The following is a 26,719-nucleotide window of genomic DNA, read 5'->3' as shown; positions in this document are numbered from 1 at the left end:
GAGGACAGTGCTACAGTGCAGTGCACATATACATGTGTGTGTGTGTGTGTGTATGTGTGTGTGTGTGTGTGTGTGTGTGTGTGTGTGTGTGTAATATTCCAAGAGCTGCAGAGTCAAGACATCTATTCCCAGACTGAGAATCCAGCTCAACGAGACACATGTGAGCATGAGTTGGATGCTTGGGACTCCCTGCCTCTTTCCAGCACATTCAGGTATAACCCTTGTGGCCCCCAAGAATTTCAGGGGGAGCCCTGGGGGCCCCTGGCACTGCAGGGCCCAAGCAGACCCACCTCAGTGGGCCCCAAGACTCAACCATCAGCCTGTCGGCTGAGCCTGGCTTGAGTGTGTCTGCGGAACCCTCAGAGCGCTTTATCGGGGAGAACCATCACACTCCCTGGAAAGCAAATGAGTTCTTGCTTTTCTGTCCTCATGATAGGCCTTAAAGCTAGTGTGACGCTCCCCACCAGCGCTGCCCTCCTCTGGGGAGCTGTGTGCTGTGGACATGGCAGGCACCACGCTCAGCCTCACCCCTGCTCTCCAGTTCCTCCAGCAGTTCGGGTTAGCTTTTTCTTTGGAGGGGGGTTCCCAGGCTGTGTTCAGCCCACAGAAGCAACTCCTGGTGTCTCTTGAGCCATAGAGAATGGCGTTGAGGGGATGGTGCAGTATTGCAGGTCGAACCAGGATGGGCACATGCAAGGCAAGTTCCATCCCCCTTGAACTATCTCTCTGACTCTGGGGGCCCTTTTTGGTTTGGTTTCAATTCTGCATCTCCCCTTCTATGGAGACCCTAAATGAACAGGAAGGAAGAAGGTGGTCTGGACTGAACAGAGTACGTGTGGCCACAGTAATTAAGGGACACGTAGGAGGAAAAGTACAGAGTAAAGAAAAAAATGGGTCCCGGTTAAATGAAGGAAGAGGAGACATTGGGGCTCCCTGAGTTGCTTTGGAGCTCCACCATCGCTATTCTGTTGCTCACCCAAAGCCGTGAGCACCTCGGCTCGCCTGGCACTTCCCTCTGTGGATCCGGACATCCCATTGCCTTACCTATGCTTGGTCTCGGACACCTGGCCCCAGTTCTCTGCAATGTGTTGCTCTTTCTCTTCAAGGATGTCACTCATTAGGGATACGGAGCAAAGCAAACACTTCTGCCTTTTTAAAAAATTACAAACCAAGAACAGTAGAGATAAGTACCAGGAGGATTTCTCCACAATTTAGAAGCCGGCCTCACATGCTGGGGGGAAAGGCAGCTCAGATAGAGAAGGGAAAACTAAGTAAAGGGTGCTAGGAGGGTCCGCTTAGAATGGGAGATGTGTGTTGAAAGTAGACTATAGACCAAACATGATGGTCACTTCATACCTCTACTGCAAACCACAACACTCAAAAGGAGAGAGAGAGAGCAAAAGGGAATGTCCTGCCACAGAGGTGGGGTGGGGTGGAGGGATGGGGTGGGGGTAATGGGAGGGATGCTGGGACCATTGGTGGTGGAAAATGGACACTGGTGGAGGGATGGTACTCGACCATTGTATGACTGAAGCACAAGCATGAAAGATTTTTCTTTTTTTGCTTTTTGGGTCATACCTGGAGATGCACAGGGGTTACTCCTGGCTCTGCACTCAGGAGTTACTCCTGGCGGTACTCAGGGGATCATATGGGATACTGGGAATCGAACCCGGGTCAATCATGTGCAAGGCAAACGCCCTACCTGCTGTGCTATCTCTCCAGCCCCAGCATGAATGTTTTTAAGTCTGTAACTGTACCTCATGGTGATTCACTAATAAAAAAATTTAAAAAAAGAGAAAAGAATGATCAAGTAGGATTTATCCTTGCAAGGATGGTTTAAAATATGTAAGTCAATCAATGTTACATACTTATATACATATCAATAAAGGGAAAGATAAAACCAAAAAAAATTACAAACCATTTTGGTTCATTAATGACAACAGGCTCAAGAAGAAAGCCAAAGAGCAGAGCAGAAGTCAGATATTCAGGGTACAGGGCAGAGGGAAGCTTCTCATATTCCTGCCTTGGATTCATGAGGCCGAGGCGTGCCCTGGGAATATGCTACTCATTGATTAGGTTTCTCTTTCCCCTCCCCCCGCCACCCCCGTGCAGGCCAGAGTCTTCATGTAACGCTAATGGCCGAGGGCACAGACACTACTCTGCTTACTCTTTTCAGTTAATTCATTTAATTGGGTGCTAGGGCCTGACTCTAGAGGACGTGGCTTTCCTTACTCTAAACCAAGTGCTGACTGGGAAAGGGAAAGGAGGAATAATATGCAAACAGCTGGGTTCAAGTACAGGAGAGACTTCATCTAGGAGTAACACGTTTAGCGGCTCGGTGAGTTCTTCCTTCTTCAATGTGTGGTTAGCAGACTTGCTTCCCTGCTTCTTTTTCAGGGATGCTGGTCCTTATGGAATAAGTTGAGAGGCAGCAGTAGGAAAATTATATTTTTAATATGAAGACATTATGGAAGATTTTAAGCATGAAGCAGCTCTTACCATTTGCTTTTTATTTATCAGGCAGCTCACCCTCTGCAACCCAGTGTTACGGAGAGGATAAATATTAAACACTGTTGTTGACCAATTGGGAATTAACTAAACCTTTTTATTTAATCTTTTTCCAAAGGAAGTAATTTGTTCATAGTAATGGAAAGATCTGAATATTCATACTCTAATAGGAAGAATGATTACTCATATTTGAGAAGATAAAATTTAATATTTGCTTGTCCTTTTAAAGGAAGCTCATATTTGCAACCAAATTATAGGATAAATAATTTAACACAAGTTTTACTTCAATTCTGCACATTTTCATAATTAAGATGATCAAATCTTGCATATACAAGTGATGGAAACTTCAGGAGGGAATAGCATGATGGGGCATTTATATTAATCATTTATGGTAAAGGTAAAGGTAAAGGCCCTCCAGTTGTTCGTCAATTTGCTCGAGCGGGCCCAGTAACGTCTCCATTGGAGACTTTGTTGTTACTGTGTTTGGCATATCGAATACTTCACGGGGAGCTTGCCAGGCTCTGCCGTGCGGGCGAGACACTCTCAGTAGCTTGCGGGGCTCTCCGAGAGGGGCAGAGGAATCGAACTCGGGTCGGCCATGTTGGCTGTGTGCAAGGCAAACGCCCTACCGCTGTGCTATCGCTCCGGGTAAAATCATTATTTCACTTTTTCTACCTTAGACAAGTGAAATAATGTTTTGGGAGGTGGGGGTATTGTCCCTATTACTATTTCATAGACCATAATGCCAGGAAGAACTTCGTGGCATTATATTTAGTCCTCTTGGGGGATTAAAAAAAAGGTTTTCTGAAAATAAAGTTTATTGAAAAGATAAGAGAAATGCAAAATCCCAAAGATTTGAATAAGTTGTTGTTGTTCTGGGGCTATAGCAGATAACAGTAAGCTAATTATATATAAATGGCTTTTTACACCTAAAAAGAAATGTGTCTGTTTGTTCACTCATGAAAATATTGACAAAAGAATAAGGCCTTCTGATACACTATTTAGAGAAAGCACAGGCATCTGAGAACGACTGGAATTCAGCGGTATCAGACTTTTTTGTTTTGATTTTTGAGTCCACATTCAGTGGTGCTCAGGGGATACTCCCAGCACCGTTCTCTGGACTCATGTGGGCCTGGGGATTGAACCCACATACAAGGCAGTAGCCTTAACCCTCTTCGGGCCATGCCTCTATCCCAGCAGGTTATCTTCAGGCATTAAGTGTTACCTTTGGACTTAAACCTTCACAAACTGGGTCTATCTTGTTTTTGTCACAGCCATATTGCTGCCCAACAGATTCAGTGTATAGTAAGAGTTGAAAAAAATATATGTGGAGAGAGTGAAGCACTTAGTAAATATAATGAATTCCTCTTGATTGCATTCTATAGCCCTAAGGAACTTTCCTTCCTTCTTGCTTCCTCCTTCTCCCCTTCCCTTGGGGTCATACCAGCATTATAGTTGACAGCTCTCCCTACTGCCTTTGCTCCTCATTTTCCTCTTTCTGTTGCTGTCCCTAGTTAAACATCTTGGATGGACTATTAATTCTGTTTTGTTATCTCACAGGATCCCAACTGAGTTGGCATCTCTTCCTCAAGGTAAATTAGCTCATGTCCTTGGAAACTCTTTGTCTCTAAGGGAGCATGGTGGGGCGTGGTCATGCTTCTGGTGTCTACACCATCCTTTCTCTTCTTATTGGCTGATGACTCAGGACAAGCCACTCCTATCCTTCTGAACTTCAGTGTTTTAACCTGTAAAATGGGTTAGATTCCCACCAGATTCTTGGAACAATTGCATTAAACAACATATTGAAGAAGCACAGCATTGTTAGGCATTTTGAGCACCTGTGAAACTGAAAGATAGTCATCTTTCTGATGCTCTTACAGCATTATGACTCAGTTCTTAGCAGATAAGACCAGAGTCCAGTCTTAGAACTCACAAAGGTGGGGGGTGGGGTGGAAGGAGTCTGTCTCCAATAGAAGCCTCACTTGGAGATGCTTTGTTTGGGGATTCAACTTGGGGGTCAGTTAGCAGACTGCCAGACCATGCTTCCTACTTCTATTTTACTATGATATGATATAAGGACATGTATGCCACATCTCCCCTTTACATCCATGGAACTTGAAGTCGATAATGAAGACTGGCTTTCTTCAGGACCATGAACAAGATGAAACTGGGAACTCAACTGCAGATCCGATTTCAAACAAGAGGTCATTTCAAGTAATCATTCCAGGATATGGAATGAATATGTACAGAGATTTTCTAAGATAACCCTTTGATTGCTAAGACCAAGTCATTGGTCTCATCAAAGTACAAGAGTTAACAGTTAGAAGATTTTTATGATTATTTTCACTTGTACAAAGCTAACATAGGCTTTTTATTTTTAGGTTAGCCAAAAAGTATGAGTTGGGTTTATATTATATAACGAATCAAAATATGCCTTGTTCTGGTTAACATGACCTTGTTTGAAGAATATTTTTATCTATTAAAAATTATTTTCTAGAGAACAGGAGTACAAGTCAACTACTGCAGTCTTTCTCTGGGCTGTATTGTGTCCTTCCCTGCAATTCATATGTTACGAATAGCACCTTCAATATGCCTACCTTTAGAGAGAGGGTCTTTAAAGGATTAATGAAGATAAAATGGGGTCTTTAGCAGGGACCCTAAACCTTCCTGATACATGTCCTTAGAGAGAAGATTAGGATACAGAGAAGCTGACATAATGACATGGCAAGAAGTTTCTAAACACTCAGGGATTAGCTGTCTTAGGATCCCAAAATGGAAACAGAAAGCAACTCCGTGTTGAAGCCAATATGGCAGCCTGAGAAACTAAAGACAGCACAAATCACCGCCTCTAAGTAAGCTAGAAGCACTGGAGGACACCTTGGTAGGTGGGAGTCCTTGTCACCAATGATCTATGGAGTGGGATGGCTCACCCATCCTCTGTGGTCTTGTCTCTAGGAACCCTATTCTCCTGCTTCCTCTGAATTCTGTGCCCTCCCTTCCTCACTCACTGAGTCACAACCCAAGAAAACCATTGTTTGTATTTATATGAGATCTTCTGGGCAAGAGAGAACCCAGTCAAGGCCCATCCTCTGCATTAAGACACAGTGGGGAGGTTGGGGGTGAGCGGGGGGGATAGGGTCTCTTAGTTGTTCACACACCCACACTGACTAGCGCTTCTACTGCAGTACTTGAGTAAAGAGCCCTCAATTAAGCTGCAAGTCGGGGTACAGACTGGTACGTACCAAGCTCGTGAAATGAGACTTGAAAATGCTTTTGAAAAAAACAAAGATTATTTTTAACAGATGTAGAGCTTTGGCAACCAACTGCATTTCATATAAAAAACACTGAGAGTTCCTCCTCCAACTGGAGTTAATGCATGAGTAAGCCAGACGGAATCCATGGCCTCAGCTGAATGCCATTATCACTAGACTTACCATTCTGGGTTTTCTCAGGGTCACTCTAGAATTAGTGGCATGGGGGGAGTAAGGGTTCCTCTATTTTCTGCGTTTGAATGAGTAATTGAGGGTCTGAGTTTAATTATCCTCAGAAGGAATGGCCCAGGACAGCTCCTTGGATGGGGTTGATAGTCTCCCTGTATATACAAGGATAAATGCACAACATCAGGGTTGTATGTTGCCTGCAGAACAAGATGCTGAAGGAAGTAGAGAATAATACAAATAAATGACTTGATGGCACCAGGAAATGAGGTGTGTTCTCAGGCTGGCCTGATGCCAGCTTTGGAGGGAAAGTGTGAGTCCTCGGGAGAGTGTGCCACTGTCACAGACCCATTGGTGTGCCTTTCGGAGCTGGCTGCTACATGGAAGAGTCAAAGGAGGCTGCTTAGCAAGATCTGCCCAGACTTCACTGCAAAATGATGCCAATGGCCACAACAGGGATCTTTAGGATACTGAGTGGAGATTCTTTAAATGGGAAATACACTCATGGCTCACATTAAGTCTGGAAAGTGTTCATCTGTACGCAGGGATTGGAACCACATCTTAAAGGGTATGTAGAGCACGTTGTGGGCCCTGCTGCAGAACCCAGAAAGAATTCTCCTGCCCACAGTCTGTGCATATATTGTAGCACTGTCCTCCCATTGTTCATCGATTTGCTCAAGTGGGCACCAGTAATGTCTCCATTGTGAGACTTGTTGTTATGTTTTTGGAATATTGAATACGCCACGGGAAGCTTGCCAGGCTCTGCCATGCGAGTGGGATATTCTCAGTAGCTTGCTAGGTTCTCTGAGAGGACGGAGGAATTGAACCCGCATTGGCCGCATGCAAGGCAAATGTCCTGCCCGCTGTGCTATTGCTCCAGCCATGTATATTGTATAGTTTTTAAATTTTACATTTATTTATTTTTTAAATGCATGCAATGTTCTGAATCTAGCGCAAAGTCCGGATCTCTCAGACAGGAAGAGCTGACCCAGGGGCAGATGCACCCTGCTCAGAGGGTGGACTTGGGCCTTCTTTGGAGATGCTGCCCCATCTGGCCATGCTGAGCTGGGGTTGGCTAGTGGGGAAGCTGGGCCTTGCACCTGTCCAAGGGTGAAGAAAATGCCTCCTCTTAGGGTCCTTCTTTCTCGCCTTTTCTTGTGCCTTCCCGAGGCCCCAATCTTCGCAGGTCCCCCTGCATGTGCCACCAAGGCGACTCCAGTAATTCCTTTCATGGCTACACAACAAAGCGCCATTAATTGGTGGCTTAAAACAATATCAACTGGTGGATGTAGCCGCAACTCACCTCCTGGCCCTGTTCCCTCACCCCCCTCCCAAAACCAACAATCAATCAACAAACCAGCAATGTAAGCTGGAGAGGTTAGCTTGCCTGGCATGTACCTGACCCTGGTTCGATCCCTGGCATATCATATGGTCCCTTAAGTACTGTCAGGAGTGACCCCTGAGCACAGGGCCAGGAGTACACCTTAACCAGCACTGGCTGTGATACAGCAACAATGAAAATACAATGTAAACTAGGGTGGGAGAGAAGACAGTCTAAGGCATTTGCCTTGCATACAGCTGACTTGGGTTCAATCCCTAGTATCACATCACATGGTCTTTGAAAACAGAGACAGGAGGGCTCCAAACACCTCCAGGTGTGGCCACCAAACCCCCCAAAATGAAAGAAAATCTAAACCAAAAACTACACAATTCTTCAGGTTAGGCATCTGAGAGCATAGTGCTGTAAAGACCAAACTCTCCTCCAAAATTCTAGGGAAGAATCCTCTCTGTTAGAACTCTTGAAGCTTCTGGCAACCTGGGGAGATCCTTGACTTGCAGTGACATTTGCAAATGTCACTGTATCTTTGCTCAGTCGTTCCATGCCCTTCTTCCCTGAGTGTCCAAGTGTCTAACTGCTTATCAGTGCACTGGATTTAGGGCTCCCTCTTCACCATCACTGAGGACTCATTTTATTTACTATTTATGTTATTTATTTATTTTTATTGAATGGCTGGAGCAATAGCACAGTGGGTATTGTGTTTGCCTTGCACGCTGCCGACCTGGGTTCGATTCCTCCTTCCCTCTCGGAGAGCCTGGCAAGCTCCTGGTGGAGTATTCGATATGCTAAAAACAGTAACAGAGTCTCACAATGGAACGTTACTAGGGCCTGCTTGAGCAAATCCATGAACAATGGGAGGACAGTGCTACAGTGTTATTGAATCACCATGAGATAGTTACAAAGCTTTCATGTTTGAGTTTCTGTCATACATGATCGAACACCCATCCCTCCACCAGTGCACATTTTCCACCACCAATGTCCTCCATATCACCCCACCACCCCATCCCACTCCTCCCCCTGCCTCCATGGCAGACAATTCCCCCCATACTCTCTCTCTACTTTGGGGCATTGTGGTTTGCAATACAGATAAGGAGAGGCCATCAGGTTTGGTCCCTTACCTACTTTCAGCACACATCTCGCAGCCCAAACGATCCCTCCAACAATCACTGGCTTAGTGATCCCTTCTCCATCACAGCTGCCTTCCCCCCCCCCAGCTCATGAGTCAGGCTGCCAGCCATGAAGCAATATTCACGGCCCCGTCTCTACTGTCCTTGAGTGTCAGTCTCATGCTATGTTATTTTATTCGATATGCTAAAAAATGAGTGCAGTCATTCTATGTCTGTGATGATTCATTTTAACTCTCTGCAAGAACCTGTCTCTAAATTAGGCCACTTTCACTTGCTGAAGCTCCTGGAGGTGGAGCATGTAAGCAAGTGGTGTGGAGATGTACTGAACTAGCTACAGTGACCTCAGCCAGCACAAGCCTTCCCACAGCCTGGGACCGCCTGACCCTCACTCATCTGTGTTCAGGCCATGGGGGACCTACACACATTCTCAGCTGAAGGTCATGTTTCTAGAGGGCAAAGGTTTGGATGACACATGGCAGGATGCAGCCCTGAGGATCAGATGGGAGCTCAGTCTATGGGATCCAGGGACATAGCTGCCCTGGAGGATTGCTGGACCATGAAGAAATGACAGACCAAATGTCATCTGTACTTCCACCCTAAGCCTTTTGAGCATGTTGTGATGTCTAAATTATTTTATTATTATATATGAGTAATAATTGCATTTCATTAAATGTTATTTTAATTATTAACTATTTATTCATAGTTTTAGCAAATACTAAAACTAAAAATCTGACAAGGCTGGAAGGGATGACAGAAAGAACTAGAAAAGAGGAATAAGCAAGGGATGAGAGTGTCAGAGAAAGCCCAAGGAAGGGACAGGAAGGTATGTGTGTGTGTGTGTGTGTGTGTGTGTGTGATCCCCATCTTGCCATGTACCCCATGAATCACCCACGGCTCAAGTCCTATTCTCTGTACCTGCAATGCTGCCTATAACCCACAAACTGGCCACCAGCCTTCTTATCAACCCACTCCTCCAAAAAAATCTAAGAGATTCTTTTTTTTATTTCTAGCCTCTTTTCTTGGTGACAGATACTTCAGCAGCAAATAGATAAATCTGCCTTTGAGAGATTACATTTTTTTCACCCAAGATGAATTTTAAATGGAAAAGACTAAAGGTATTAGCTTTCTGTTTGATATTTCAGATGTGCTCACATTTTTTGCTCTATCAACATGCTTTGACATCTTTCCATGAAGAACTTGCACACTGTTTATGGAGATGCCCAGGGCAAGAGCTCTTTAGGATGCTCCCATGGGATGGTCCCTGCAAGGGCCCGTGTGTCTGGGTACCGGGCCCAGCACCACTACATATGCTGCTAAAGGGAATGCCGAGGAGCTGGACAGTCTACAATGGGATGGAAAGAGTGTACAGAGTCACCATTCTGGGACTCAGTCAATAGTCACTTGAACACAACAGCCACTGTATTATTGAGCTCAATTTCACTTGGATAAGCTTTAGGATATGTATTTAATTAATTAGTTTTTGTTTTGTTTGTTTTGGGTCATATCTGCAGTCTTCAGGGCTTCTCCTGGCTCTGGGTCAGGGATCACTCCCAGAGGGGCTCAGAGGACCATATAGGATGCTGAGGATCGAACCTAGATCAGCCGAGTGCAAAGCAAGAGCCCTTACGCTATAATATCTCTCCAGCCCATTTTTCTGGCATTTTACAATGTTCAAAATCTATGTGGATTCCATTTTTCCCCCTTTCTTAAAAATAAGAAGGTCACTGTCACTGTCCTCCTGTTGTTCATCAATTTGCTTGAGTGGGCCCAGTACACTTCCATTTTGAGACTTGTTACTGTGTTTGGCATATTGAATACGTCACGGGTAGCTTGCCAGGCTTTGCCATGTGGGCGAGATACTCTCGGTAGCTTACTGGGCTCTCCGAGAGGAGCGGAGGAATCGAACCTGGCTTGGCCAGGCTGGCTGCACGCATGGCAAACGTCCTACCGCTGTGCTAAGAAGGTAAGCTCTCTTAAAAGCAGTAATCGAATGGGGGAAAGTTCCCTGGATTGTGGTGGAAGGATCCTCAGCAGTGTTGGTGAGTGTGGGGGCATGTGGACCCCAAAATATACCAACATCTACACACTTGTAAACCTTTGTTAGCACAGCACTTTTTTTAAGAAAAGAAAAAAAGAAAACAATAGAAATGTTTCAGCTTCTCACACCCAAATGATACAAATGAATTTGGATTCCGCTGGGAGCAATAGTTAAGAGTAATGATTTCTGGTAATTCTTGGATGATTCTATTCTACAAGCTCCTTCTACCAGGGCTGTATACTGCCTGGGATATAAAACACTATCTGAAGGAAAGACTCTTTTTTTCTTTGTTTTTTTTTTTATTTATTCCCCAAGCTAGAGTCACAGAAATATACCATCAACTCGCTTTAATTCATCCAAAGAATGGAGGAATCTGAGGGCTGGGAACACAACTGCTACTATTTTCGGAGCCAGACCACAAAATGCAGTGTCTTAAACAGCAATGGAGCTTCTCATCCAGAGTGATTATCTACAACTATCTTTGTCATAGTGGTCCCTTTTCTATCCCAACTACCTTCTTCCCTAGCACCTGAGGCAGGCTTCCAACTGTGGACCAATCATCCTGGGCCTTGTTTCTACTGTCCTTAGGTCACTGTCACTGTCACTGTCCTCCCGTTGTTCACAGATTTGCTCAAGCGGACCCAGTAACATCTCCATTGGAGACTTTGTTGCTACTGTGTTTGGCATATCGAATACGTCATGGGTAGCTTGCCAGGCTCTGCTGTGCGGCGAGATATTCTCGGTAGCTTGCCGGGCTCTCCGAGAGGGGTGGAGGAATCGAACTCGGGTCGGCCATGTTGGCTGCGTGCAAGGCAAACGCCCTGTTGCTGTGCGATCGCTCCAGTCCCTGTCATTAGGTAATAGTCTCATATTATGTTTTTTATATCTCACAAATGAGTGCAATCATACTATATCTGTCCTGAGACTTCTGACTCATTTTATTTAGCATAATACTCTCCATATCTCTCCATTTACAAGTAACTTTCATAACTCCATTTTTCTTAACAGCTATGTAGTATTCCATTGTTTAGATGTACTATAGTTTCTTTAAACAGTCATCTGTTCTAGGGCACTTGGTTGTTTCTGGATTCTGGCTATTGTGACTAGAGCTGCAATGGGGGGGGGGGGGAGAAAGAGGGAGAGAGAGGGAGAGAGAGGGAGAGAGGAGGGGAAGGAGCCAGGGAGGGGGAGGAGAGTGCCTGCCAGAGAGACAGGAAGAGAGTGGGTAGTGGGAAGGAAACTGGGAACTTTGGTGGTGGGAAATGTACACTGGTAGAGGCATGGGTGTTATGATATTATATGACTTAAAACCTACCATGAACAGCTTTTAACTGTGTATCTCACAGTGATTCAATTTAAGACAAAAAGGCAATGGAGTTTGGTCTGTTGGTGTTTCCCAATATGTATGCTATTAGTCTGTGATGGGGGCTGGAGCGATAGCACAGCAGGTAGGGTGTTCGCCTTACACGCAGCCAACATGGCCGACCCGAGTTCGATTCCTCCGCCCCTCTCGGAGAGCCCGGCAAGCTACCGAGAGTATTCGATATGCCAGACACAGTAACAACAAAGTCTCCAATGGAGACGTTACTGGGCCCGCTCGAGCAAATCGACGATCAACGGGAGGGCCTTTACCTTTACCTTTACCTTTACCTTAGTCTGTGATGGAGGTGGGGGTGAGTTGGCTATGGGAAGAATAGAGAGTAGGAGACTTGGGTACAAGTGGGGGCTCTTTCTGTTTGTTGGTATAAAGAAGGATGAAGGTAATTTTTTTTAAAGGGGTGGTGAGCCAAAGAGGTTTGGAAACCTCTGATTCGCCTGCAGGTTTGGGACGGAGGTGGAGGGAAGGCACTGACTTATCTGGAGCTGAGGAATTTGCTCTTCCCGGGCCACCTGCTCACAAAACGTCCTGGGCCTATAGCAGGGAGAATGCGGAATAGGAAAAGAGTGGGATGGGAAACAGTTGGCAAGGAGAGACATATGAGAGGGAGGCCCAGAGGGTGTAACTCAGTAAATGTAAAGCGGCAACTTCAAGGAGCCAACGGGGAGGAGAGGGCAGGTCTTCCTGGGCGGGATGCTGGCTTTGGGTTCTAAGCACAGAATTTTTATACATCAGATAATAAGAGCTCAGTGCAGTGCAATGGGCATGTTCTGGGTCAGGACTCAGGATTGGGTGCGAGGATCACTTCTGAGTTCACTAAGGAGGAGCTGTGGAACGGAGAATCCACACAAGAATGGAAAGGGCATTAAAGCAGAAATTTCTGCTGCTGGGAAGATAGGGATTTATGAATAGAAAAATCATTTTTTCTTTAAATATCTTACTCATGGCCAGAGTAGAATCCACCTCCATCCCAAATCTCCAATGGTTAAATGGACAAGAATTGTGCTGCCAGTTCAAATTTTAACATGAAAGGATGAACACATCCAGAACTTCATTCTTCAATGTCTTTTCAATTCTTGAGACTTTTCAGTAGAAGGTATCAAAGAGAAACAACCTGAGGATAGATTCTAAATTCAATTTAACTAAACTATATTTGACACAAATCAAATTTAATATGCATGGAATAATTTGAATGGTGACCCCATGCTACTTTTCTGCTTGTAGTGTGTGTGTGTGGGGGGGGGGGGCGTGTGTGTGTGTGTGTGTGTGTGTGTGGCTTATTTTGGGTCACGCCAGTGATACTTGAGGAAGGTTACTCCTAGCTTGGTGCCCCAGGGGTTTCCCTGACACTTCTCAAGGGCTCATGTAGACCTAGTCCTCCCTAATGCAAAGCATTTGTTTCATATTTTTGATATATCACATCACTTTTCAGTTAATTCAAATTGTTGTTTGATGCCGAATGGTAATAAGAAAAAATACAGTCTCAAAACACATTTGTAGAATGTATGATTACAGCAAAGACTGAATTATTTTTAGCCCCTGACTCATAAAGGTTTTGGTAAATTTTTGTAAGTTGAAGTATATAAAGGGGAAAAATCAACAATAATTTTAGGACAATAGATTGTTCTCAGCAACAATGCCTTAGTTTTCAAAATGATTCCTTGATAAAAAAAAGATATGTTTAAGAGAAAGGAGGAAAAAAGAAATAGATGGTATACATTTTATTTCATTACTATGTTTTGTCTCAAAACAGTGGAACACCATTAAATCACACCACAGAAATTTAAATGTTTTTAGTCCTGATGTTGTTTCCTTTATCAAACTTGTCACAGTTCTGTCCTGTGTTTTCTGTTGAATTGCTCTCTCTCTCTCTCTTTGTCTCTCTCTCTCTCAAACTGAATACAACTTGTTAGATTCTGTTACTAGCTAAATTATATTTTAAAAAAAGTTACACTTACATGTAAAAATTCTATTTCAAAGTATCATTGCCTTCTCTATTACAGTTCATGAAACAAAGCAAAATATCTGACTCAGGATATTGTTTAGCTAGTAGTTCTGTAGGGTGGGAATGTTCTCGGTCCATAGAGTATGGGGCCTGGAGGCTAGTATCTGAAGACAAAGGAGTCAAGTTTCTGTGTGTTTAAATAGAGATAAAAGATAGTTCTTCAAGGGCCAGGAAGATTGCTCCATAGTAGGAAGCCTCCCTCATGAGCTGAGGGAGAAGGTCGCTGGGATAGAGAAGGGATCACTAAGTCAATGATAGTTATAGGGATCGCTTGGGATGGGAGATGTGTGCTGAAAGTTGATAAAGGACCAAACATGATGGCCTCTCAATATCTGCAAACCATAAACCCCAAAGTAGAGAGAGAGTAAGAGGGAAATAGTCTGTCACAGAGGCAGGTGGGATGGGGTGGGGGTGGCTGGAGGGATATTGGGGACATTGATGGTGAAAAATGCACGTTGGTGGAGGGATGGGTGTTCGATCACTGTATGAATGAAACTCAAACATGAAAGCTTTGTAACTGTATCTCAAAGTGATTAAATAACAATAAATAAATAAAAAAGACACAGTCCTTGTGTTCTGACCTAACCTGACCCATCTCCCACACAGTCAGATAACTGAGCAATGCACACTGGCTCAGCTTCCTCCCCTACCTTTCATCAATGGGGTGTGGACAAGGCACATACAGTGATGCCCCCGAACCTTGTGTTGTGAGTGTTCAATTATGTTCCTGTGTTACTCAAAGAGATTGCTAAGGGACACAGTAAGCCAAGTGTTTATTGGGGATATTTCTACTAGGGGTTCTGAGAACTCTCCACAGTTTTTGTTAGGAAAGGTGACACTCCTTAACCTCAAGGTTGACAAGAAGGAAAACACTACTTCTTGCCGCCAGCGGCTGAAATAGAACAATCACACAGAAAAGGCCAGAGGTGCCTGCAGTCTTAGCTTTGGAAAAGTTATCTTTTTTATGGAGGGGCAGTAGGTTTGTGCAGGATAACAGAATTTAAGAGGTCATAAAATGGATCGCTCCGTAGGGGGGTTTAGAGAATTGTAAATTTGGCTTATGGTAGAACTTATCCAGAGAGACAATGTCAAAGGATCATTATTTTATGACCTTGAGAAAAAGAAACCCATCAGAGGATTTCCTCTGTCTGTTGTGGTGGAGGCAGGCTGATATTTATGAAGTCTGACTCTCTTTATCTCTCTCGATGCACGCCCAAACTCAAATGTCCCTCTCTATGCTGGAAGCAATGTTATAAATATGCATGAAGTAATCATTATTGATGACACCATGGTGATTTTGTGCCTTCTCGGTGGAGACTGATTTTTGCACCTAGGAACTGATCAACTGCAGGAGAGATGGTAGCTTGGAGACAGCCCAGCCAAAGGAATCCAGTACACTGTATTTCTAAAATATATACAACTTGACTAGGTAGTTTAAATCACCCTTTTGCCCTCAACCCATGATTAAGTTTAGCTAGCAAAGAAGTTCAACTTTGCTGCACAATATAACCTCCTGGGCAGAACTGAACCTTGAGTTTGGAAGGACTCTATCGGGATTCTTATATTCTTTTCTACAACCAAAAAATGAAACAGTATATAAGGTCTCAAGAAATCCCAAGAGAATTTTTTTAAATGCACTGGGAGAAAATTATAACACATTAGCCATTTTTGTTATCAATAAAAACATTTCACACAACCGACTTCAGTTAGTAATTAGATCTTTTTTTCTCCTTTCTTCTAAAAATGGATTTACCATTGAAGAGTTATTTCCAAGAATGCAAGGCTCTTGTAGCCACACAGAAACTTTCTTTGAATAAGAAATCACAATAACTACAGCTGACTTTTCAGTAGGTACTTCTCTATCTGTTATGTTTTCTCCCCAACCAGCTGGCCTGCCTGGTATTCTACATGTTTGACAGGGATGTAATGTGGGAGATTCCTAGCAAATACTGTTTTCTTTTTTCTTATTTATTTCTTTATTTTTTGTTTTGTTTTATTGGGTCATACCCAGTGGTACTCAGGGGTTACTCCTGGCTCTGTACTCAGGAATCACTCATGGAGGGCTCAGGGGACCACAGGGGATGCCAGGGATCAAACCTGAGTTGGCCATGTACAAGACAAGTCCACCATATTATCTTTCTGGCCCAGGAACTACTGTTTTCAATCAAAGAAAATGATTTTTGTTTTTGCCTAAGAATTACTTATCTATCTATGTTGTTATATATAGATATATCTGGATGGTCTAGATAGAAAGAGAAAAGACACTTGTGATCTCTCTACTAATGTACCTGTGTCAGTACCTGAAAGCTCTATATCCATGTTTGAATCTATCCTTAGGTGCCAGAGGTTAAACCCAGGGCTTTGTACATGCACAACAAAGACAATTCCACTGAGAGACATACCTGCTAAGAAAACAAGTTAATAGGAAAGTGTGCAGGGATACAGGATATTGGCAGTTGCTCTTAACGTGCCAGCACCTCATTCGAAGTGACTTGTAGTAGCTTCTTATGCACCTCTGCCAGGTCAACGATCATTATGACCCTTAGTCAAACAAGCATTTAAGTTAGAGCAGTAGAAGACGCATGGCAGGAGGCCTGGCGAGGGCCCGGCACTCACCTGAGGCACCCAGTGGCATTCCGCAGCACCTGGGAGGAATGTAGCTGGAGTTTCCTATCATCCTGCAGAGGTGGATCCTCCCAGCCCGAGTGGGGGATGATCACGGCATTGGTCAAGACAGCCAGGGTATCCTGGATGATTGGCATTTTGAGGGCATCGCAAGAAGAGAGGTTCCAAAGGACTCCTGCAGGATACCGGGCAGACAGACAGACACACACAGAGAGAGAGAGAGAGAGAGAGAGAGAGAGAGAGAGAGAGAGAGAGAGAGAGAGAGAGAGAGAGAGGATGGTTATTCTTTCTCATCATCAAAGCATCATCCCTCAGCAGGCGTGCAGGCTGGGCAGGAAGGACCGAGACAGTGAGCCTGTATCTCGGACACATCCTCCACTCTAGAGTGTCTGTGAGAAGCCAGTCAGAGAGAGCAGTGAAAAGGGACAAGTTGGCAGGGGAATGATGAAGAGCTTGTCTTGGTTTCAAAATGGAGAAAGCAAAGTCAAGAGATTTCATTGGAATGAGGATGCCAGCCAGGATTCTCTTCACCTTTGGCATAACAGACTCATGTACCAAAGCAAAGAGTGTAGGGTACCTGAATTAAACCAGCAGTACATACTTGTTTAATCTAAGGCACCTCTCCCCCAGTCTGAGGCATGTGCAGACAGACAAACAGATACAGACACAGACACACACACACACAGACATACACACTGAGTCTTGCTGGGTCACTTTGCTTCCCTGTTGAACCAACCACCTTCTTGCAGGATCTTATGAGAACTTAGTATAACATTAGATGACAACCTGTACACCCAGTCCTTTCAATTCCTGTCACTTATAACTGTTTTTTCAGATTTTGCCTAAAAATCTGTGATTGGCCTTTGTTACATATTGACAGAGAGTTGTATAGTACAGGGTCTAATAGAAATGTACAGGGTACACCAATAATTAATAGAGACAGAGATCATGCCAATTTCAAGGACAGAAAGAATGATCTGGGTTTCTAAATAGTTCCAGAGGACATTGTTGGGGATCAATTTTAGAAATAAGCCCAAGGATTGCATATATCATTTGGAAATGATGCTTATAAAATAATGATTTCATTTGTTCAAAAAACATACACAAAGTAAAAGAAGCAGAAAATAATCTTTTGTTGAAATTACTGGCAGACTGTATTTTTCTTTACATTAACTTAAAAAAGACATCATCACTTCAGACTGGGAAAAAATATTGTAGTCATCTTCAGAAACAACGTCCACATTATCCATTCAACAGAATTTCAGATGAGATTGTGTTTCTTCTACTGTGTTAGAAATAGAATGCATTTCTGAAAATCTTTATTAGTTCTTGCATTATATATGTTCAACAGTCAACGGCATTAATAATACTCATTGAAACACAAACAATACTCATTGAAACACATCATTGTTAGTAAGTGATTTCTAGTTTTAAATCTACTCTACAAAAATGGGACAATAGAGAAAATCTCTATCAACTATTTACCAAATTTACACTTTATTTAGGTAAATACAAAGGAAATGAGTGTGTTTGGTGCCCAGCAGATATAAACCAAGTCTTCCATATAACAGGGGGTTGGCTTGAGAGTAAATCTGTTAGTTTGCTTTTGTCAATAAAGTTTTATTAGGAGGCAGTCATGCCTGTTTATTTACAAATTGTCTTTGGCTGTGCTTGTTCTAAAAGAGAAGAGCTAAGTATTTAGGATGGAGATTAGAGGGCCACAAGGCCTGAATAGTCTGTTACCTGCTCCTTAACTTGGCTACCTCTTTGTTGGAACAGTTGAAACATGCTGTAAAGCTGTGTATTTTCAACTTTATTCCAACTATGATTCCTTTCCCACCTTGTTTCCTTCCTGCACCGTACTTCCCACCCTACAGGCTGCCTCCCCAGTCTCATGCCATGTACCTCCATTTACGTGATTTTCACCCTTGGCCCCCTTGGTCTACCTTGGGGGAGAAACACTGATTCAGACCATTTCTGGTTGCCATCAGGCACTGCCATTACCAAGTAGAAGTGCTGGGCGGTACAGCACACAGAGGTGCTCAAAAACATTTCGATGGAGACCGAGGTGATACACTAGGAATACTTGACTTCTTTCATAAAAAGTAGTTGTTTATTCTTCCCCTTAAGAATGATTTTGCTGGGGCCAGAGCAATAGCAGGAAGGGCATCTGCCTTGCAAGCAGCTGACCTGGGTTTGAGACCCGGCATCCCATATAGTTCCCAAGCACCACCATGAGTGATGCCTGAATGCATAGCCAGGGGTCAGCCCTGAGCATCGCCAGGTGTAACCCCCCAAAAAACAAACAAACAAAAAAAGATTTTGTTAACATTTAGGTAACCCAAATGCTTAAAGTGATCCCATTTATATGTCGGCAGTATGCAATCATGAACTCTCTTCGATCAAAACAGTTTTTCATTTTTATGTTGAGGACCAGGAATGTGGTTTAGGAGCAAAGCACATATATGTCTCACACAGGAGGACATATATCTAATTCCCAGCATGAGGACTTTTTTTTTTTTTTAAAAAAAAAGACCTGTTAAAACGACATTCTTTTCTACCCTCACATTTGAGAATAACTTTAAAAAAATTTAGTTTTATTTATTTATTTTGTTGGTGGTGGTCTAGGTCACTGGCAGTGGTGCTCAGGGCTTACTCCTGGCTCTGTGCTCAGGGATCACTCCTTGTGGTGCTCAGGGGACCGTATGGGATGCTGGGAATTGAAGCCAAGTCAGCTGTGTGCAAAAGCAAGTGCTCTATCTGCTGTACTATGGCTCCAACCCCGCTGAGGATAACTTTTTTTTAAATTTTGGGCCACACCCAGTGATGCTCAGCGGTTACTCCTGGTGGTGCTTCGGGGGCCTATGCGATGCTGGGGATTGAACCAGGGTCGGCCTTGTGCAAGGAAAACACCCTCCCTGCAGTACTATCACTCTGGCTCCCCTGAGGATAACTGTTAAGAATGTTACATTAAAGGGTTAACGTCTGTTCTAAGTGAACTGTAGGAATATATGGGGAGGGAAGGGGGAAGCAGGATTGTATTTCATTTGCAAATCCTGATTTGTAGATACTGATCTGTAAGCACTGGGTGCTATGGTTTGGTGAAAAATACTTCACTTAATCACTTAACTTCCCGTTAGTCATCGATTTGCTTGAGCGGGTGCCAGTAACGTCTCCATTTGTCCCTGTCGCGTGCTAGTGTAGCCCAATGGCATCTGTTCGCTCCAAGAACATGAAGGGCCTCAAACCGATCGTTCATGATCTTGATGAAGAAGTCTGACCATCTGGAAGGTGGGTGGCCATGCGGTCTTTTGACATCCCGTGGAATCCAGTCGGTAACAGCTCTAGTCCAGCAGTCATCTTTAAATCTCATTACGTGACCAGCCCATTTGATTTTCAACACCTTGGCATATGAGACAGCGTCCCTGATTCTTGATCGTCGACGGATGTCAGAACTCCGGATTCTTTCTCTCATTTGAGTGAAACGTGATATTCCAAGCATAGCTCTTTCTATTCTTCTTTGGGAGACCTGAATAGCGTTCTCATCTTGTTTGCGTAGGGCGCAGGTCTCTGAGGCATATGTTAATGCAGGAAGAACAGTGGAATCAAAGAGATGTGCCTGGAGCCGGAGGTTCTTCGTCCTCTTAGCTATTTCTTCGACGTTCTTGAAGGCGTTCCAAGCCGCTCTCTTCCTCCTGCGCAGCTCGGGTGCCAGGTCATTTGTCATGTTGACCTCTCGACCTAGGTACACATAGCTGTTGCATTCGGAGATGGTCGTTCCATTGAGAGCGAATGGGGCGTCAGGAACAAGGCTGTTTCTCATAAACATTGTCTTCGTAAGATTCAGCTGTAGTCCCACCTTTCCACACTCATGGTCAAAGTCGGCCAGCATTTGTGCCGCTTGGCTGATGTTTGGTGTTATTAAAACAATGTCATCAGCATACCGGAGGTGGTGTAGTTGCCGACCATCTATCTTCACTCCCATTCCTTCCCATTCCAGTCGTCGCATGATGTTCTCGAGGGTGGCACTGAAGAGTTTCGGTGAAATGGTATCACCCTGCCGCACCCTTCTCTTGACATCAACGATCACTTCTTTGTAGAATGGTGAGATCCTGGTAGTGAATCCGCAATACAGCTCACGGAGGATCCTGATGTATTGGGCTTGAATGCCCTGATTGGCTAGGGCTTCAATGACCGCTTCCGACTCAACAGAATCAAAGGCCTTCTTTAAATCAATGAATGTTAAACAGAGCGGCATCTTGAACTCCCGAGAAACCTCAATGGGCTTGATTATTGTGTGGATATGGTCGATGGTGCTGAATCCTTTGCGGAACCCTGCTTGCTCGCATGGTTGTCCTTCATCTAGTGTTCTGCCAATCCTATTTAGGATGACTCGAGTGAACAACTTGTAGATGACAGACAATAGGCAGATCGGGCGATAGTTGCCAATGTCATGGATGTCTCCCTTCTTGAACAGTAGTACGGTCCTGCTGGTTTTCCATTGGGACGGAACCTTGCATTCAGACAGGTAGCAAGTGAAGAGCCGAGCCAGTGTACTGATGAGTACTGACGGCAGGTTCTTCAGGTGTTCAGGTCTGACCTTGTCTGGGCCAGGTGCTGTTTGTTTCTTTACCGACAAAATGGCGTGTCAGATTTCGGAAGGGAGAACGTTGGGAACGACATATCCATCCTGTGGAATTTGGTATGTCGGCAAGTGGACATGGCTATCAAGACATTTGAGTAGAAGTCATGGATAATCTTCTCCATTGTCGTTCTGGAGGATGTGATGGATCCATCAGGACGTTGGAGGGCAGTCATCTTGGTCTTATAGTTGGCGAAGGACAGGCGGGCGTTACGAATACTTTTCCCGGCTTCTGTCGCATCTACCAGTACTTCTGCTCTTCTCTCTTTGAGGTCTTCCTTGATCGCATCTCTGCACTGCTTTGCGAGCTCGGACGTTAGCTTGCGGTTGCCTGAGGCATGCGCCAAACCACGCTGGCGAATTAGCTCAAGAGTTTTCGAAGATAGGCGACTTTTTGTGGCTATCTCTCTCTTGGCGTTCCTCGCACATTCATGGAGGTGCTGAACCAGTCGATCGTATTCCTGTCAATGTTGTCAACAATGGCATCTTCCCATGTTGCCACAATAGTACCAAAGAGTTCCCAGTTGGTGGTCATTCTGGGAGTTCTCTTTTTGAACTTTGCAGCCCGTTCTCCCCGCTCTGTGAAGTAGAATTTTGCACGAAGGAGACGGTGGTCCGATCCCGTTCGAAATTTTGGGACAACAGCGACATCAGTCAGGCAAAACCGTCGACTGAATATGATGTGGTCTATTTCATTATGGAATCGTCCACTGGGAGACTCCCATGTCCATCGTTTAGATTCTGCCTTCTGGAACTGTGAGTTACCATGAATGGTATTGGTTGACATGATGAACTCAGACAGTCTCTCACCCTGTTTGTTCCATTCTAGGCCATGGGTCCCGATGTGAAGTTCTTCAGCTGATCTTCTCGGTCCTATCTTGGCATTAAAATCACTCACAATGATCTTGTAGAAGGTGTGGTCTTCTTTATAGAACTTCTCTAGCTCCATGTAGAACTTCTCAATTTCTCTTTCATCATAATGAGATGTTGGTGCGTAGACAACGAAGTCGCCACACTCCAGGACGCTTTCCGGACCCACGTGGCAGCTCCGGCCGAGACCCACGCACGACTGAAGACCCACAGAACAAGATAAGCGGAACTCTCTGAGACCTTGGACTCCAGGCTCGGCGGACCCAGGGAGAGAGCTTCTCTGCTTGCTCCCACCACCACAGGTGACAAAGGGATTCTAATCAGGAGCCCCACCCTACCCTGCCCTGTCTGCTTCCATCAACCACCCAGGGATCGAATTGTGCACAGGAGACCCACCCTACCCAGATAAATACCCCACTGGCAGACTTCCACTCTCGACACTACTTCCACTACTCAGCCGTCGCCACACTCCAGGACGCTCTCCGGACCCGCGCAGCCGCAAGCGGCCGCGCGACACATCATAAGACACTAAATACCCATCTTCCGGAATTGTCGTACCATATTTGATAGGGTTCAAATATGGTAACACCTACAAGAGTGATTAGAGGTCGCCCCAAAAGCCTCTATCCCTCTCGGAAAGACTGGCAAGCTACCGAGAGCATTCCGCCCGCACGGAAGAGCCTGGCAAGCTATCCGCTGTGTGTTCGATATGCCAAAACCAGTAACTACAACTGGTCTCATTCACCTGACCCTGAAGTCTTCACCGACATGGCAGCACTGAGAAGGATGAGAAAGGAGAGGCTGACAAAATCTCAAGGCCGATGTAGGCTGCCACAACGAAGGAAGACAAAAATGATCGTCTGTACTTTCAATGCACGTATGCTAGCATCAGATGCATCCATCGAGGACCTGATGGTACAAGCACGAATGATCAAGTACGACATCATTGGTCTGACCGAGACAAGAAGGCACGAATCTCACCATGACGTTTTCGACACTGGAGAAGAATTGTTCCTCGGAACATGCAATAAAAGAGGTGTTGGAGGCGTCCTTGTCAACACAAACTTGGCCAAGAGCATTGATTCATTCGAATGCCTAACAACCTGAATCGGACGTTTACATTTGAATAGATGTGGCTCACTGCCTGCAGTTTCTATCTTCGTTGTCTTCGTGTAAAATACATTCATTCTAAAAACAAAACTATGGAAGAGAGACTTTTGCCTTTTTTACATGTAAGAAATTTGAAAGCATAAAAGGCATCTTACGACCAAAAGAGGGAGTCTTGCTGTTTTCTAACAGGTAGAAAAGAGGCCGGGAAGAGAAGGGAAGAAAGTCTCCTAGCAGACAGGAAGTGAGACAATAGGCTCCAGAGAAGTTGCAGGGCACTGTGCTCTCCCCTCATTCTTCAGCTCAGCATCCCTCAGTGAGACACCATGAGGTACAGTTGTAGACTTATAAATTTTGTGCTTGGGTTTCAATTATACAATGATCAAATACCCATCCCTCCACCAGTGCCCATTTCCCACCACCACGGATCCCAGTATCCCTCCCACCCCCATCCCCCCCATCCCACCCTGCCTCTGTGGCAGGGCATTCCCCTCTGTTCTCTCTTTCTTATTGGGTGTTGTGGTTTGCAAAAGAGGCAGTGAGTGGAAATCATGTTTGGTCCATAGTCTACTTTCAGCATGCTTCTCCCATCCTGGGAGGATCCTCCCAACATCCTTTATTTGGTGCTCCCTTTTCTATCTGAGCTCCCTTTTCCCCTAGCATGTGTGACTGGCCTCCAAGTCATAGAGCAAAATTCCTGGTACTAATCTCGGACACTCTTGGGTGTTAGTCTCCTATTTTGTTACTTTATGTTCCCCAGATGAATGCAATCTTTCTATGTCTATCCCTCTCTCTCTGACTCATTTTGCTTAACATGATACTTTCCATGTAGTACCACTTGTATGTAAGTTTCATAACTTCATCTTTTCTAACAGCTACATAGTACTCCATTGTATAAATGTACCAAAGTTTCTTTAACCAGTCATCTGTTCTCGGGCACTCAGGTTTTTTCCAGATTCTGGCTATTGTAAACAGTGCTACAATGAACAAACAAGTGCAGATGTCACTTCGACTATACTTTTTTGCCTCTCTGGGATATATTCCCAGGAGGGGTATTGCTGGGTCAAATGGGAGCTCAATTTCTAATTTTTTGAGTATCGTCCATACTGTTTTCCAAAAGGGCTGAACCAGTTGGCATTCCCACCAGCAGTGAAGGAGGGTCCCTTTCTCGCCACATCCACGCCAGCACCTGTTGCTTTTGTTCTTTTGGATGTGGGCCAGTCTCTGTTGGTGTGAGATGATATCTCATTGTTGTTTTGATCTGCATCTCCCTGATGTCAGCATCCCTCAGAACAGCTTCCTTCCCTCCTGCATCGCCTGCTGCTGGCTCCCCTGAGGCGACCCCAGATAGCACAGTGTGCCCCTCACACTGCCTCCCTTCATTTGGATCTGAAACCTCCCCCTGACAGACTTCCCTCCTGACCCGTGCAAACAGAGCACTGTCTGGGCAGCGGCGGGCAGTGGGGTGGGGGGAGGGACTCGACCTCTGCAGGCATTGCACCCCGACACTTGGGCATCAAGGCCCATGCCTGTGCCAAAGTGGAGGAGGCCAAAGTGGGAAGGAGTGGGGGCTGCCACATCCATGTCCCTCCTGTGCACATACATGTTGTCACATGTACATACTCATTCACACAGAGAAGCCCAGATATGATAAACACATATATACTTCCCCACATGTACACAAATAGACATACTCACACAGACACAGAGAGACAGACAGACAGACGCACACACACACACACACACACACACACACACATACACACACAACTTAAGGAGATTTGCCCTGAGGAGCTTACTGTCCCAGTGGCCTTAGGGCAGCAGGGCAAGACCCTTATCTGTCATACCCCCAGAGGTGCCTCTCTGTTCCCAGGGTCTGGGACAGTGGTGACATCAGTGGGTTGGGCCAAGCCTTCTCGGCTGGCTGCTAACATTCCTGTCTTCCTCCCCGAGGAGCATGTGAGAGGAGAATGAGCCAGCAGGATAATGCACAAGAGTCCTCCCAATCTCAAAATCCTTACTTGTCTTGTCTCTCCAAAATCCCTTTTAGCGTATAAACCATTCTAAGCTCTGAAAATCAGGGAACTGGGCATTTTTAGGGGTGTTATTATTTGATAGCCCCCAACACCCCCCGGCAATACTCTGCTTTGGAGGCTGAGGACACAGTCCAAGGCTCAGGGGTACATGCCTCACATGTGCAAGGAATGAGTTCAAGCTCCAGAGGTAATGGGGTCACACCTCAACACCATGCGGTGAAACCCTGGAGGCCCCCCAGCACCCTCCGCACCCAACATCACCTGATCCTGGTGCTCGGACATTGAAACAACTGGGTCAGTTGGCTAAGAGCGGCCAGAAGGGGCCCTCCGATGCTTGAGCACTGCTTGGGAGCCCCCCGGCCCCTAAGTATTATAACACTTAAAGTGAGGCTAACTCTGGCCGCAGTGTCACGGTCAGGCCTCTCTCTCTGCCTCTAACTGGGTCTTGACTCGGCTGCTTTGGCTTCTGCTCTGCTCTCTCTGTGCCTCCCAGGGATCCCCCGAGCTAGCTTCTGTCCACCCAGTGGTCACCTCAGAGAACCAAAGGGAGTTCCTCATCCCAGGCCTTCTCCCACTGCCACTCTGTCCTCTGCTTCCTCCTTAACACAGAAGATCACCTGCAACTCACGGCTGACTGCTTGCTCCCACATTCCTCTCCACGCCCTCCAAGGCGGTTCCTTCCTTCTCTCACATGGCCCCTGAAATGCATTCATGCTCTCTGGTTCATCTAAATCACCCTCCCAGACTCTGCCTTGCGCTCTCCTACTTCTATTTTCAGAAACCTTTATCACTGACTCACACTTCCCAAGCTTTTTCACTGCTTGTTGATTTTCCGTGACTGCAGATGATTCTCTCCGTCCTGAGGTTACAGGCAGGACATGGCTGCAGGGACTGTGTGTGTTTGCAGGATGGAGAAGTAGGCAGCTACAGAGTCGGCCCCTGGCACCTTGGGGGCACCACGGAGATGCCAAAGAAACATGGGAATGATGACTGGAGGATGCCACCCTTGGAGAATTACGTTCTTCTCCAAGCACTGAACTGCTTTATGTCTTAAGAGAGCTTGCAAAATCAAGCAACGATTTGACAGAAAAAGAACAGGTGTAAGATGCAATGTCACAAATAATATATCAAAACAAGAGTACAAAAAATAACAAAAAACCTCCAGCAGGATTACAACTCCTGGGTTATTCAGAAAAGCCATTTTTAGTTCATGGCATTAGTTCATGGCAAAATATTCATTTCACTATAAAACATTAATCAGTTCAGCACAAGAAGGTTTATCTTGAGTACTTTACTGGGGTAATTTTCTTATATTAACTCTGTGATAATTTTACATTAGCCAGAAGAATGTTAAAATTCGAATCATGGAAAAACTGTGGAATGAACAGAATCTGCAGAAGTAGTCAGCATCCTTAACCAGCTACTTCATTTATACTTGTTTAAAGTAACATAAAAATATTTTATATTTTGGCTGATGGTCACCAGCAAATTTTAATTTACCTGATAAAATACACTAATTTATTCTAGATTATAATCCAAAATAAAAAAATGCTTTATGGCAACTTTTCTTTAATTATATGGATTCAATAGTTTTACTTTATCAGTAG

General features: G+C 44.9%; 1 protein-coding gene across 8 annotated transcripts in view; it reads right to left on the bottom strand.

Annotated features, from left to right (window-relative positions):
• The window catches only part of CTNND2 (catenin delta 2), a 958,285-nt gene that overhangs the window by 150,346 nt on the left and 781,220 nt on the right, over positions 1–26,719 (bottom strand). For all 8 annotated transcript variants that reach the window (XM_056109040.1, XM_056109043.1, XM_056109042.1 and 5 more), the window contains one exon: positions 16,449–16,632. In XM_056109040.1, coding sequence (XP_055965015.1) covers positions 16,449–16,632 — 184 coding nt within the window. The remainder of the gene's footprint in view (positions 1–16,448; positions 16,633–26,719) is intronic.

The sequence above is a fragment of the Sorex fumeus genome, unplaced genomic scaffold, assembly GCF_029834395.1.
Source record: "Sorex fumeus unplaced genomic scaffold, SorFum_2.1 ptg000264l, whole genome shotgun sequence".
Classification (NCBI taxonomy): Eukaryota; Metazoa; Chordata; class Mammalia; order Eulipotyphla; family Soricidae; genus Sorex; species Sorex fumeus.
The sequence above is the reverse complement of the archived record's forward strand: the minus strand, read 5'-3'. Positions and strand labels throughout refer to the sequence as shown.